The sequence below is a fragment of the Ailuropoda melanoleuca genome, chromosome 7 (genome assembly GCF_002007445.2).
Source record: "Ailuropoda melanoleuca isolate Jingjing chromosome 7, ASM200744v2, whole genome shotgun sequence".
NCBI classification, from domain to species: domain Eukaryota; kingdom Metazoa; phylum Chordata; class Mammalia; order Carnivora; family Ursidae; genus Ailuropoda; species Ailuropoda melanoleuca.
In genome coordinates, this window is record NC_048224.1 from 67,196,262 (window position 1) to 67,211,235 (window position 14,974).

Genomic DNA, 14,974 nt, shown 5'->3' on the forward strand with positions numbered 1-14,974 from the left:
AAAAAAAAAAAGTTCCTTAAATGCCCACTATCATAACCAACCTGGAAGAAATCAGAACCATGTCTGCAGGAAGGAACTGTCCATTTGAGGCCTTCACAATGTCGCCCACATTTACCTTTTAAACCAGGAAAGAAATCACAGAAGCATGAATTTTAAAAGCAAAAATAGAGTCAAAATGTGTCAAATATTCTTAAGAAATATTGTGATGTGAAAATCCTGGAGCCATGCTAAGAAACTTCAGGTATATTAGAATAATTTCATTTTTGGAGGGAGTCATTCCTCTAAAATTGTCATTCATAACCAGAGGCTATTTTGCCCTCCCCTTCCACCAGGGACATTTGGCAATGTCCGGAAACATTTTTGGTTGCCACAACTTTGAGGATTTTAGGGGATGATGCTATTGGCATCAAGTGGATGGAGGCCAGGGATGTAGCTGAACATTCCACAATGACAGGACAAGCCCCACAACAAATAACTTTCTGGCCCAGAATGTAAATAGTGCCAAGGTTGAGAAATCCAAACAGACTTATTGGTACTACTATTTTTGCAGTTATGTGCTGTTCATACACGATCACACTGTAATTGTTTGCCTAATGGTGGGCTTTTCTCTGCTGGTCTGTGAACTCCATGTAGAACAGAAAAAATGCCCATCTCCCTCAATCAATCAATCAATCAATCAATCAATCAATATTTGTGGACTGAACGTATGAATGAATCCTAACTTGCAACTAAGAGAGAGATATGTAAATACTAGGAACAATACCTGAAAAAAGCAGTATGAGTTTCTGATGCTTTCTTTCTGTGTACTTTTTCTTTAACAAACCCCTTGGGCATTTATGCTGTGCTAGGTATTGAGGACACAACTCTTAAAATTGGCAGGCCCTTCCTGGGCAGCTAGAAAAGCAGAGTGGGGGGGCAGAGGAAGAGGGTAAAATTCTTTCCTAAACCAATTTCTGGGCCTATATTGAAAAAAATAATCTCTGAAGAGGAAGAAATTATTGAGGAAGAGAATAAGCAGACTCTATTTATCTTCTCATAGTATGATTATATAGATCATTTCTATCTTCATTAATTGAGCAAAGATTAATTAAATACTTCTGGATCAAAGTGAGAAGAGAACCTTAAAAGCTATAGGTGTCTATAACTGCTGAGAAAAAAAGATTGACAATTAAACATTCACAACTTACATCAAGTTCACGATGCAGTGAACAATAACGCATCTGTAACTTATATAAACAGCTAACTTACAGCAAGATCTAGTAATGGCTAGAATGAGACAAGTTGACACTTTGTAATTAAAACTAGATTCCCCCCCCCCAGAAACAATATTGACACAGAATATTATGCACCCATGGAACTGATAGCAGGCAGTCATTACCCTAAAGGTGCTCGTAACCAGCACATCTCTTACAAACTCTTTTACTATTTTGCCCACAGGACCCCCAAATCAACTCCCTTTTCCTTTTGTAAGCACCTAATGTGTAAAGGGCTCCATTTGCTTGTACAGATGGTAAAAGGAGTCAGAGGGACAAGAATTCCTGGTCCTTGGCTCTAGCTGTTTGACTTGTTCTTCCAGTGGAAGGCACTGGAGGTAAATTAAAACTCAATCATGCAATCACCTCTGCTCAGAGAGAAACCCCCCTCTCCACAGCCTCACTCCTCTCTCCTCTTGTCTCTCACCAACCCTCTCCCCTGAGACTCTGCCAACCAGGAATGGAGTGGATCTCTCAGGGACTTTTTCTCTTATTCCCAATGAGAAGCAAAATGCAATCATGATTGACTTGCCCACTCTCTCTCTCTCAGGGAAAGAAATACTGATGATACTTAGAAATCAAAACACTCTTCCAATTAGTCTTCAAAAGAATTTTACACTGGTCAGCAATGAATTACTGATGAGGACAAAGGATCTAGCCTCACTATGCCTGTAACTTCTATCCCAAGGGCAAATATTCATGAAAACATTCCCTGAGGCAGTCTCCATATAAAGGTTGCCTTGTACCCAGAGCAACAGTTTGTGGAAGCAGTCTTTAAGTATCCCAGTCAATGACACAGAAGTAACACAGAGGCACATTAGAAAACATGTAGACTTCCAACCAAATAGACCTAAATTTGAAGACTATTTTCACCACTTCCAAGCTGTGTGACTTTGAGCAAAATAGTTATTCTCATTGATCCTGTACTTCCTTCCTCATCTACAAAATAGAATACTATGACAGTTCTTGAAGATATGTTTCAGAGATTAAAAAATCTGTAACTTTAAATATGGTAGGTGTTTATTACTAACTTAAAAGTTAAAATACACTGGGGAGCCTGGGTGGCACAGCGGTTAAGCGTCTGCCTTCGGCTCCGGGCGTGATCCTGGCGTTGTGGGATCGAGCCCCACATCAGGCTCCTCCGCTATGAGCCTGCTTCTTCCTCTCCCACTCCCCCTGCTTGTGTTCCCTCTCTCGCTGGCTGTCTCTATCTCTGTCAAATAAATAAATAAAATCTTTAAAAAAAAAAGTTAAAATACATTCTTACCTCTTTCCACATAATCATTTTCCACGCATTCTCTCTTAACACTGGAAAACATAGAGCTGTGTATTAACTATAATAATTACACCGGTAAAGTCCCAAATAATAAAAGGTGCTTTTCTAAAAAATTAAATGTGTTTCTATACAAAGTACTGTCTTTATTAATTTAGCCTTGATATAAACTGAAAAATAAGTAAACTGTGTTCACATGCACTGCACCAAAATAGAGCAGTATGTATAACATAATGTAACCTAACATAACATAATGATAGACAGATGACAGGTAAAGCTACATTAAGTTGCTTCTGATCCTAAAGAGAAAACAGTTTTCTGTTACATGCTAAAATATTGGCTGATAGCCTGAAAAAGCAACATTATCTATTTCTAATCAATTACAAAGATAGCACATATCAAAACTAGGACTGAGAGAGATTATGTAACACCCAGATCCTTTTTAATCGACATAAGAATTGCTCATATCCCAACTTTCCATCTTTTTTTGTTTATTTTATTCTAATTAACATACCTGATGATTCTCACCTAAAGGAAACAGTTTCCTTATGGTTGCTGTTTTCTGTATTTCTTAAAATAATAACATGTTATGAAACATAGAACATGTATCTATTTGGTCAATTTAGATTTTTTTAATAGTGAAAGGGAATAAAAGCTTAATCTAATATCTTACCTATCGTGGTCTTTGTGTTAACTAATTTGTCTGCCATATGTCGTTTCTGTTATAGAAAAAAATCCATTATGTCAAAAGTTCAAAGTGATTAATTCACATCATAATACAAGTCATAGTAGGTTTAGGAAAGAATAGAGGCAGCAAACCTAATTGTAAAGGGTTTTTTGGGTTTGTTTTTTGTTTTTGTTTTTGTTTTTGCTTTGGGGGGGTTTGTTTGTTTGTTTTTTGGTTTTCTGTGGGGGAGCTATAACTGATTTCAATTTTCTTTTGCTCTTATCCAACTTTCTAAATTGGATATGATGTAAGGGAGGGAGTATAGCAAAGTGGTTAAGTGTGTGGCCTCTAGAGACAGCTTGCCTTGGTTGAAATTCCAGCTATGCCTCTTACCAATGCAGCCGCGTCAGGTCACTAACCTCTCTGTGCCACAATTTAAATGAATACACACACACACATACACACACACACACACACACACACGCATATGAATACATACAATACAGGGCCTCCTACATAGGAAGTGCTAGTTGAAATGTCAGCATATTATATGTTGCTTTCAATGACTATCTTTCTAGTTAAACACATAATTAGCAATCTTGAATTATGCCCCAATTTAGCCCAAGGCTTTTAAGTTTGAAAAATTCTTTCATATTATAAAGCAATCGAAAGACCAGCAACCAAATAGATTTTACTGATGACCTATCTTTGCAAGCTGTGAAGGAATGAGGCAGAAGCATAGGAATATCAATAGCTAGCAATTTTGGAAAATGACCATTAGGCTTGTGGGAGAGGAGGAAGGGGACTCTACTAGAGTGACCCCAGCTGTAGCAGGCAGGGTCAGGACAAACAGAAAACAAGATTAAATATCTGTCTTCTTTTCCTTCACTGCTAAAATCTGTAGGCTCATGTGAAACTGTATCTCTGATAACGTTAAAGGAGAAATGAAGTCACTGCACAGTTACTGACTTTTTTTAGCCGGTTAGGATTTTCTGGTTGCATTATATCCTCAAAGATACATCTTATGACCACAGTTAAGTCCTACAAGTTTCTCAAATACGCACACACACACACACACACACACACACACACAATTTAAAACTTGAAACCTTAAAACTTTAATTCACTTTTCATATCAACTACTGATTTAAAGAATTACACTGGTTCCAACTAGAAGCCTGGGGGAAAAAAAAAACCAACAAGTACGCCTCTTCTCAAGGCAGTAGTTTTGAGATTTCACTAACAGTAGACTTACATAATCTTCTACAATCTCTCTGATGCCTGAAATTATAAGAGTAATCATCAAAGGCAAGAGAGTTGTATATTTTCCCATTGGAGACACATCTGGAATTTGCTGCAAAAACAATCAGAGTTACACCATGATTATGATGAATCTTTCTTATATTTTGCTTAACACTAGAAGTCAGGCTGCTAGTGGCATACCTGGGGCATAAGAAAAACATGCAGTGTTAAATAAAAAGAGGAAGGAGACTCTTAGCATATCAAAACCATCCCTCAAGCAAGACACTAAACATTACATTATGGAGAAGTCACCAGTGCAACTGCTTAGCACTTCGGTCACTAATGTGACCTTTCCAATACAATACTTTGATCGCATTTTGAAGAATAGTTCAAAGCTTAAATGTCTAAAATAGCATCTTTTCAAAATAGTTAAATCCAGAAGGTCAGTTAACTAAGTCTTCTTTTTGAGGCAGAAGAGAAATTTTTTAGAGGCACAGGAGAATACCATTTCTTGTAATTTCCTGTGGAGAGCACTCTAGGTCTACCCCCCCACACACTGTTTAAAATATGAGAAATAAAGTGGGGAGCCTGGGTGGCTCAGTCAGTTCAGTGTCTGCCTCTTGATTTGGTCATGATCTTGGGGTTCTGAGATTGAATCCTGCGTGGGGCTCTGCACTGAGCATGGAGCCTGCCTTAGATTCTCTCTCTCCCTCTGCCCTTCTCCCACCCCCCTCGCCCCTGCTCATACTCTCTAAATAAATAAATAAATAAATAAATAAATAAATAAATAAGTAAATAAATAAAATATGAGAAATAAAGTGATAAACGGTTTGTGGCAGTTTCCTAATGGACGGAAGGGTAGGTGAGATCCTAGATTGGACCCTTTAGTTTTCCAGATTTAGACCAGTTCTTAGGCCTATGTTTTTAGACTTGGGCCTGTGTGTACTCTCTATGCTGCCTTATTTCCTGCTTGCTTAATTATTTGTGTAGCAAAACAATGTCTATTTTGAAGCTCTCGATGATTCTTGTAGTTACTTTAAAAGCAATCTGAGGGGGTGCCCGTGTGGCTCAGTCAGTTAAGCATCTGCCTTTGGCTCAGGTCATGATCTCAGGTCCTGGATCAAGTTCCAAGTTGGGCTCCCCGCTGAGCGGGGAGCCTGCTTCTCCCTCTCCCTCTGCCCCTCCCCCGCTCATGCTGTCTCTCAAATAAATACATAAAATCTTTAAAAAATAATAAAATTTAAATTAAATAAATAAAATAATATAAAAGCAACCTGAGAACCAGAGGAAGAAAAGGAGAAATTTTAGGATTGCTTGGGCTATCAATTAAATGTGCCTTCCAACTAACTCATATCTGTCCCTCTTCTCCATGTCTCTGACGTGCACCTCCAAGCCAGTCTTGTTACTCACAGGCTTCTCTCCGTCTGTTCCTCGGTTGGGCCTAACCAGAGCTGGTGAATTCACTCTACTTCCTGTCACTGACTTTTCCCTAACCCTAGAACACAGTCCGAGCTTCTGAATGTGGCGCACGAAGCTTCTTATAAGCTGACCTCAGCTGACATCTTTAGCTTCTTTTCTACTCTATGCTCCAAACAAAATTTTTGTTGTTTCCAGAACATTTCATACACTAAAAAAAAAATTAATACTTTAAATTTTCATTCAAAATATACAAAAGATTCTCAGAGAAAATTCTACCTCTTTCCCTTCCCTCCTTGGTCCCTGGTTCTTACAAAAGGCAACCTGTGCTCCCTGTTTCTGTGCCTTTGCTCACATAGTCTCCTGTGCCGGAAAGTCCTTCTCTTTAGGGGCTGCCCCTCTGCTTACTGTTAGACGACTCCTCCTCTAATCTTTGGCTCAAATGTCGTCTTCTTCTTCACTAGCTTTTCCTTTTTTTTTAATAATAATTTTTTACTATATTATGTTAGTCACCATAAAGTACATCCTTAGTTTTTGATGTAGTGTTCCATGATTCATTATTTGCATATAACACCCAGTGCTCAATGCAATATGTGGCCTCCTTAATACTAGCTTTTCCTGAACCACTCACCCTCAAGCCCAGTGTTCCCCTGACACTTTATAAATATTTCTTAAAGTACTTATACATCAAGACTACCAGCTTTCCAAAGGTAGGAGCTATGTCTGATAATTCATCCTTGAATTCTTAATTCCATGCACAGATTTGGGTACAAACTTATGGGACCTCTATAAATGTTCACTAATGCCAATCTTCTAAGTTCAATTCAACAAATTCATTAAATTCTTATCCCAAAACTTGGCCATTTTGAGGGTACTGTTTCTATTCTCAAGGAATTTACAGTTTTCCAGGAAAAATAAAACCAGTTATAACATATAGCACACATCATTGCTACAGAAGATACAGATGGGAGAAGTCAGCATGGAGTACGACATTTTGTGATGTTTGAAGGAGGGTGATTTTGAGCTGTGCCTTTAAGAGAATGGGTAGGGTAAAGCCAGATGAGAGCCTTTTGGGTTAGGTAATAGAATGAACCAAGGTTTAAAAATGGAAGAAAATTGGGGAATTGTAAGGAGACTTGCCTCTTAGATTGTGTTGGACTGTAGGGTTCATGATGAAAATGAGGTTGAATAAACAGGAATAAACCAAATTATGAAAAGCCTTGAATTTAACGGTTTTGAAAAGATGTTACTCCTAAAAGAAAACAGAGAAAGGAAACCTTCTAGACATTGGTCTGGCAATGATTTCTTGGATATGATGCCAAAAGCACAGGCAACAAAAGCAAAAATAGACAAGTGGGACTACATCAAACTGAAAAGCTTCTGCACAGCAAGGGGAACCATCAACAAAATGAAAAGGCAACCTAGAGAATAGAAGAAAATATTTGAAGCCCCCCATCTGATAAGGATATATAAGGAACTCAATAGGAAAAATAATAATAATCCAATCAAAATAGGTAAAGGACCTGAATAGACATTTCTCCAAAGACAACTTGCAAATGGCCAGGAGGTACATGACAGGTGCTCAACATCACACTAATCATCAGGCAAATGAAATTTCAAACCACAGTGAGATATCACTTCACACAGTTAGGATGGCTATTAACAAAACACAAAAAGGTAACAAGTGTTGGTGAGGATGTGAAGAGATTGGAACCCTTGTACATTTCTGGTGGGAATAGAAAATGGTGCTGCTGTTACAGAAAATAATATGAAGTTTTTTTGGAAAATTAAAAATAGAACTACCATATGGTTCAGCAATCCCACTTTTGGGTATTTATCCAAAAGAGTTGAAATCAGGATTTTGGAGACATAGCAGCACTCCCACATTCATAGCAGAATTTTTCACCATAGCCAAGATATGGGAATAACCTCAATGTCTGTTGATGGATGACTGGATAAAGAAAATACGGCATATATACAATGGAATATTATTCAGATTTTAAGAAGATGGAAATCCTGCCACGCAAAACAACACGGATGTACCTTGAGGACATTATGCTAAGTGAATTGAGTGAGCCATGGAAAGACAAATACTTCATAAGTCCACTTATATGAGACATCTAATGCAGATTCATGGAATCAGAGTAAAATGATGGTGTCGGGGGCTGGAGAGAGGGAGAGATGAGGAGTTGTTATTCAATGAGCATAAAGTTTCAGCTATGCAAAATTAGTAAGACCTAGAGACCTGCTGCACAACAGAGGTCTATGGTTAACACTGCTGTATTGTACACTTCAATTGTTAAGGGGGTAGATCTCACATTAAGTCTTCTTACTGAAATACGAAAAAAGAAAGAAAGAAAGAAAAGAAAATTAGCTATTTTAAACTAGCATTTGGACTTTCTTTAAACTATTCCTTTATATATTAAAATTATCCTATCATGGAGGCGGCATAAATTATAAAGTCGATCCAATAATATCTCATTAGTGATCTAAATCAGGAAGAACTGTGGACCAATTCATATACTGGGCATCCACATGTTTTTCAGCCCAAAAATGGGAGTTTCAGTGTCTTACTGAGTAACTTAAAATTTGGAAGAAGAGAATTCTCTTCTTACAGTGTTTGAATTTATTCTCTACATCAAATTCTTATTTCAGCTAAATGAGCCTTTTATATTTTGTTTTCTAAAAAGCTTAATAATGAGTTCAGAAATATTACCTGCAATATAGTAATGAACAGGAAGAAAGCATTAGCACCTTTGCTAAACTGCAGATACAAATATCGAGGGAGGAATGACCACATGCTGTACTTGGCTGTGCTGTAGGTAAAAAGAAAAATACCATTGCCAGTTAACACTGTGAACTCTAAAAACACCAAAGGAAAACTCAGAAGTGGATAAAATATTTTTATAAAACACTGATTCTTTTCTAAAGATTTTTTCGTCATTTTTAAAACCTTCATTGTTATCTGAAAACAATGTCAGGATAAAGAATTTTTCCCATTTCAGGAACTAAGTACTATGAATACAGTAGATAAGCAAGATGCATTCCACATTTTGTAATGGCCTGTAATTCTCATAACAAAACTTCTAAGCATTCATCTTATAGTTCAAGGATTAAGAACCACCAATTTTTCTCCCTTCTCTCCTTCATGGGTTCTTTATCACTAAAAGTTTCTTAAATCCATCAACACCCCCCTAAATGCTTAAGCCATGTCATGGACAAAGAAAATCATCACAGGTGTGTTTCTTGTTTTCTAATTAATCTACTATATTTTAAAATCAGAAAGACCAGGAGTTTTGGGCAGACAGCAGAATAAGAGAATCCTGAGTTCAACTTGTCCCACAAACACACTGAGATAACAGCTCCATCACGAAGAAGCTACACCAAAAAGGGCAGGAGGGGCACAGTTGCAGTTGGGAACCAAATTCCTGACACAACTAACCACAAACAGAAGGGACAACACAAGTCCCAAGAAGCAGGAGGATCTGATACCATACAGGGTACCACTAGACTTGGGGACTCACACTGATGAGTCCCCAGAAATCTGGCTTTGATCAGGGCTTCAATCCAAGAGATGTAAAACTCAGCAAGCATAACTGGGAGAGCCAGAGAGTGACAGAAAGCTGAGTCCCTGCCCTTAAAGAGCCAGTATACTAAACAGCCCAAGAGCCAACCCAAAAGCAGCAGTTTGAAAAGCACATAGGGTGTACAGGAAGGAGATTTATTTACTAATGTTAGAATGTGTGCTGGAGGAGCAGAATCTGCATGAGATTTTTCTAGGAACAAAAGTGTTGGCAGAGGCCATTTCTCTTTTCCTTCCCCAGCCTGGATAGCCAGATGTTTGTGGGAGCCAGAAATACTCTTCATCTACTTTACTAGCATTAGGGTTCCCCACCCTGGTATTCCCCTGTGGACCCACCCATCCAACCTGCTTGATTCCTCAGGAGGCATCCTACCAAAATAGCTCCTGCTCCACCACACCCTGTAAGCAACTCCCACAGGGACCAACACCACTTCAAAGTGACTCCTGCTCTGGAATGAGAGAGAGATAGCCCCACAGACCAACCTGCCCACACTTTCTGCAGCCAGGCCTCTCAGCTGGCTATACAGAAAGTAAGCCCTGCCCTAGTGTGTATCTGCAGCTGTGGCAGAGAGGCTATTTGCAGACAGGCTGACCTCTGGCCCTGCCCACCAACAAGCCCACAGTAGCCACAGACAGGTCTCTCCACAGTGCAGGGAGCAAACCCTGTCCAGTGCACAAATAGAAGTAAAAGTGGGTCATTGCTGCTGTCTGAACTAAGGGTAGTTGAGGCCCAGCCATAGGAGGTGGGTGCAAGCAGCCCACACAGGGGACACCCCTGGAGGATGTGGCTCTGGTGACCAAGGGAGATTGCACTCTACTGCACCACTTTTCTACAGAAGGCCACGATATTCAAGTCCAGGAGATGTAAGCAAGCTACCTAATACATAGAAATAGACATAGAGTTAGACAAAATGAGGAGACAGAAGAATATGTCACAAATGAAAGAACAAGACAAAAATCACAGGAAAATTCCAAAATGAAACAAAAATAATATGCCTGATTAAAAAAAATTCAAAGTAATGGTCATAAAGATACTCATGGGACTTGAGAAAAGAGTGGATGAACTCAGTAAGAACTTCAACAAAGAGACAGAAAAAATTAAAAACCCAGTGAGAGCTGAAGAATTCAATAACAAATAAAGAATACACTAGAGGGAACTACAAGCAGATTAGAGGATACAGAAGAACAGATTAGCAATCTCAAAGACAGGGTAATGGAAAGCAACCAAGCTGAACAGCAAAAAGAAAAATCAATAAAAAATGAGAATAGGTTAAGGAACTCTGTGGCATCATTAAGTGTAACAATATTCATATTATAAGGATCCTAGAAAAAGAAGAGAAAGACAAGGGGGCAAAAAATTTATCTGATGAAATAATAGCTAAAAACGACTCTAATCTGGTGACCTCAAGATATAGGAAGCAGAGAAAGAGTCCCTAACAAGATAAACCAAAGAATATCCACACCAAGACATATAATAATTAAAATGCCAAAGAGTAATGATAAAGAAAATTTTTTAAGAAGCAAGAGACAAGCAGAAAGTTACATACAAGGAAAATCCCAGAAAGCTATAAGATGATTTTTCAGCAGAAAGTGCAGTGCAGGCCAAAAGGGGGTAGCACGATATATTCAGAATGCTAAAATAAAAATAAAAATAAAAAATAAAAACCCTACAACTAAGAATAGTCTATCCAGCAAGTTTACCATTCAGAAAAGAGAAAGAGGTAAGGAGTTCCCCAGACAAACAAAAGTTAAAGGAGTTCATCACCACTAAAGCAGTCTTATCAGAAAATGTGTAAGGAAATTCTTTACATGGAAAGAAAAGGCCATAATTAGAAGAAAATTATGAAAGGAAAAAATTTCACAAGTAAAAGCAAATATAGTAAAGGTAGTAGGTTAATCACTTATAAAGTGACTATGAAGGTTAAAAGACAAAAGTAGTGGGGTGCTTATGTGGCTCAGTTTGTTAAGTGTTCGACTTCAACTCAAGTCATGATCTCAGGGTCCTGGTGTTGAGCCCCACGTCAGGATCCCCAATCAGGGTGGAGTCTGTTTCTCCCACTCTCTCCCTCTCTGCACCTCCCCTGCTTGTGCTCACATATCTCTCTCTCTCTCAAATAAATAAAATCTTTATTAAAAAGAGACAAAAGTCGTAAAATTATCTACAAAATTTGGTCAAAATAAAAGACATAAAATATGACATCATATACATAAAACAGAGGGGGAAGTAAAAATGTAGTGCTTTTAGAAGGTGTTTGAACTTAAGTGACTATCATCTTAACATAGACTGCTACATACATAAGATGTCATATATATATGATATGTCATATATATATATATGTATATATATATATATGATCCTGACATTAACAATAGATCAAAAACCTATAACAGTTATACAAAAAATAAAGACAAAGAAATCTAAGCATAACACTAAAGAAAGCCATCAAACCCACATGGAAAGAGAGCAAGAAAAGAAAGGAACAGAGAACTACAAAAGCAACCAGAAGCAATTGACAAAATGTCAATTAATACCTAACAGTAATTAAATGTAAATGGACTAAATGCTCAAATCAAAATACATGGGGTACTGAATAGATAAAAACAAACAAGAATCATCTATAAGCTGCTTATAAGATAATCACTTCAGACCTGAAGACATACAGACTGAAAGGGAAGGTATGAAAAAACATACCAAGCAAATGGAAGCTAAAAAAAAAAAAAAAAGTTGGGGTAACAATACTTATATCAGACTAAGTAAACCTTAAAACAAAGACTATAGCAAGAGACAATACACAATACACTACATTATGATAAAGGGATTAATCCAACAAGAGGATATAACAATTGTAAATATCTATGCCCTCAACATAGGAGCACCTAAACACAGAAAGCAAACACAGTAATAAAGGAAGAAACTGACAGTAATACAGTTAATAGTAAAGGACTTCAACACTCCATCTACATCAATGGATGGACAATTCAGACAGAAAATCAACAAGGAAATAGTAGTTGTGAGCTAGATTGAGCCAGATGGATCTAACAGATATAAACAGGATATTCCATCCAAAACAGCAGAATACACATTCTTTTCAAGTGCACATAGAGCATTCTCTAGAGTAGAGCATAGGTTAGGCCACAAAACAAGTCTCAATAAATTTAGAAGACTAAAATAATATCAAGCATCTTTTCTGACCAAAATGATATGAAACCAGAAATCAATTACAAAAAAAAAAAACTATAAAAAACACAAGCATGGGGTGCCCGGGTTACTCATCTGCCTTCAGCCCAGGACATGATCCCAGGGTCCTGGGACGGAGCTCCGTGTCTGACTCCCTGCTCAGCAGGGAGTCTGCTTCTCCCTCTCCCCCTCCGCCCCACTCCTGCACACATGTGCTCTCTGTCAAGTAAATAAATAAAATCTTAAAACAAAACAAAACAAAAACATAAGCACATGGAGGCTAAATAACGTGCACCTAATCAATGAAGAAATCAAAAAATACATAGCAACGAATGAAATTGAAAACACAATGGTCCAAAATCTTTGGGACACAGTAAAAACCTGTCCTAAGAAGGAAGTTTATAGTGATACAGGCTTATTTCAAGAAATGTAAAAAAAAAAAAAAATCTCAAACAACCTAACCTTACACCTAAAGAAGCTAGAAAAAGAAGAATGAATGAAGTCCAAAGCTAGTAGATGGAAGGAGACAATAAAGATTAGAGTGGAAATAAATAAAATGAAACAAAAACATTAGAAAAAGATAAAGAACCAGTTCTTGGTTTCATTTAAAAAAGATAAAGTTGATAAATTCTAACCAGAGCCATCAAGGAAAAAATGATTCAAATAAATAAAATCAGAAATGGAGGAGAAATAACCAACACCACAGAAATAAAAGGATTATAAGAGAATATCATGAAAAAATTATATGCCAAAAATTGGACAACCTAGAAGAAATGGATAAATTCCTAGAAACATACAATATTCCAAAACTGAAGCAGGAAGAAATAGAAAATTTGGACACACAGATTACTAATATTGAAAATCAATTGGTAACCAAAAAACTCCAAGCAAACAAAAGTCCAGGAACAGATAGTTCCACAGGCGAATTCTGCCAAACTTTTGGAAAAGAGTTAATACATAGTCTTCTCAGACTATTCCAAAAAAAAGAAAAAGAAAAAAAGAAAAAGAAGAGGAAGGAAAACCTCCAAATTCATTCTACAAGGCCAGCATTACCCTAATATTAAAACCAGATAAAGACACTGCAAAAAAGAAAATGACGGGCCAATGTACCTGATGAGAATAGATTAAAAAATCCTCAACAAAATATTACCAAACTGAATCGAACAATACATTAAAAGAATCATTCACCAGGATCAAATATTTATTCCAGAGATGCAAATGTGGTTCAATATTTGCAAATCAATTAGTGTGATGTATCACATCAACAAGAAAAAGGATAAAAACATATGATCATCCTAATAGATGCAGAAAAAGCAGTTGACAAAATAGAACATCCACTCTTGATAAAAACTCTGAACAAAATAGATTTAGAGGAAACATACTTCAACATGCTAAAGGTTTTATATGAAAACCCCACAGCTAACACTGTACTCAACAATGAAGACTGACAGCTTTTCCTCTAAGATCAAAAACAAAAAAAAAGATGTCCACTCTCACCAGTTTTATTCAAAATAGTACTGTTAGTCCTAGCCACAGCAATCAGAAAAAAAAAAAGATATCCAAATTCATCAGGAAGAAAAGCTCTATTTGTAGATGACATACCATATATGAAAAACACTTAAAGCTCCACCATTAGAACTGAGAAATGAATTTAGTAAAGTTGGAGAATACAAAATTAATATACAGAAATGTGTTGTGTTTCTATACACTAATAATGAAGTTGCAGAAAGAAAAATCAAGAAAAAAATCCCACTTACATTTGCATCAAAAATAATACCTAGGAATACACTTAACCAAGGAGGTGAAAAAGCTGTACTCTGAAAACTATAAAACAGTGATGAAAGAAACTGAAGATGACACAAACAAATAGCATGATATTTCATGCTCATGGATTGGAAGAATCAATATTTTTTATTTTTTATAGTAATATTTTTATTATATTATATTAGTCACCATAGAGTACATCCCTGATTTTTTGATGTAAAGTTCAATGATTCATTAGTTGCATATAACACCCAGTGCACCATGCAATATGTGCCCTCCTTACTACCCATCCACCAGCCTATCCCATTCCCCCACCCCCCTCCCCTCTGAAGCCCTCAGTTTGTTTCTCAGAACCCATAGTCTCTCATGCTTCATTCCCCCTTCTGATTACCCCCCCTTTCTTTATCCCTTTCTTCTCCTACCAATCTTCCTAGTTCTTATGTTCCATAGATGAGAGAAACCATATGATAATTGTCTTTCTCTGCTTGACTTATTTCACTTAGCATTATCTCCTCCAGTGCCGTCCATGTTGCAGCAAATGTTGAGAACTCGTTCTTTCTGATAGCTGAGTAATATTCCATTGTATATATGGACCACA

The 14,974-nt window shown here is 37.2% G+C and overlaps 1 protein-coding gene across 1 annotated transcript in view; it reads right to left on the reverse strand.

Annotated features, from left to right (window-relative positions):
- The window catches only part of LOC105239758 (phospholipid-transporting ATPase IB-like), a 195,528-nt gene that overhangs the window by 158,361 nt on the left and 22,193 nt on the right, over nt 1–14,974 (reverse strand). Inside the window, 5 exon segments of the mRNA XM_034663776.1 lie at nt 42–115; nt 2,521–2,561; nt 3,200–3,245; nt 4,449–4,547; nt 8,568–8,667. Coding sequence (XP_034519667.1) covers nt 42–115; nt 2,521–2,561; nt 3,200–3,245; nt 4,449–4,547; nt 8,568–8,667 — 360 coding nt within the window.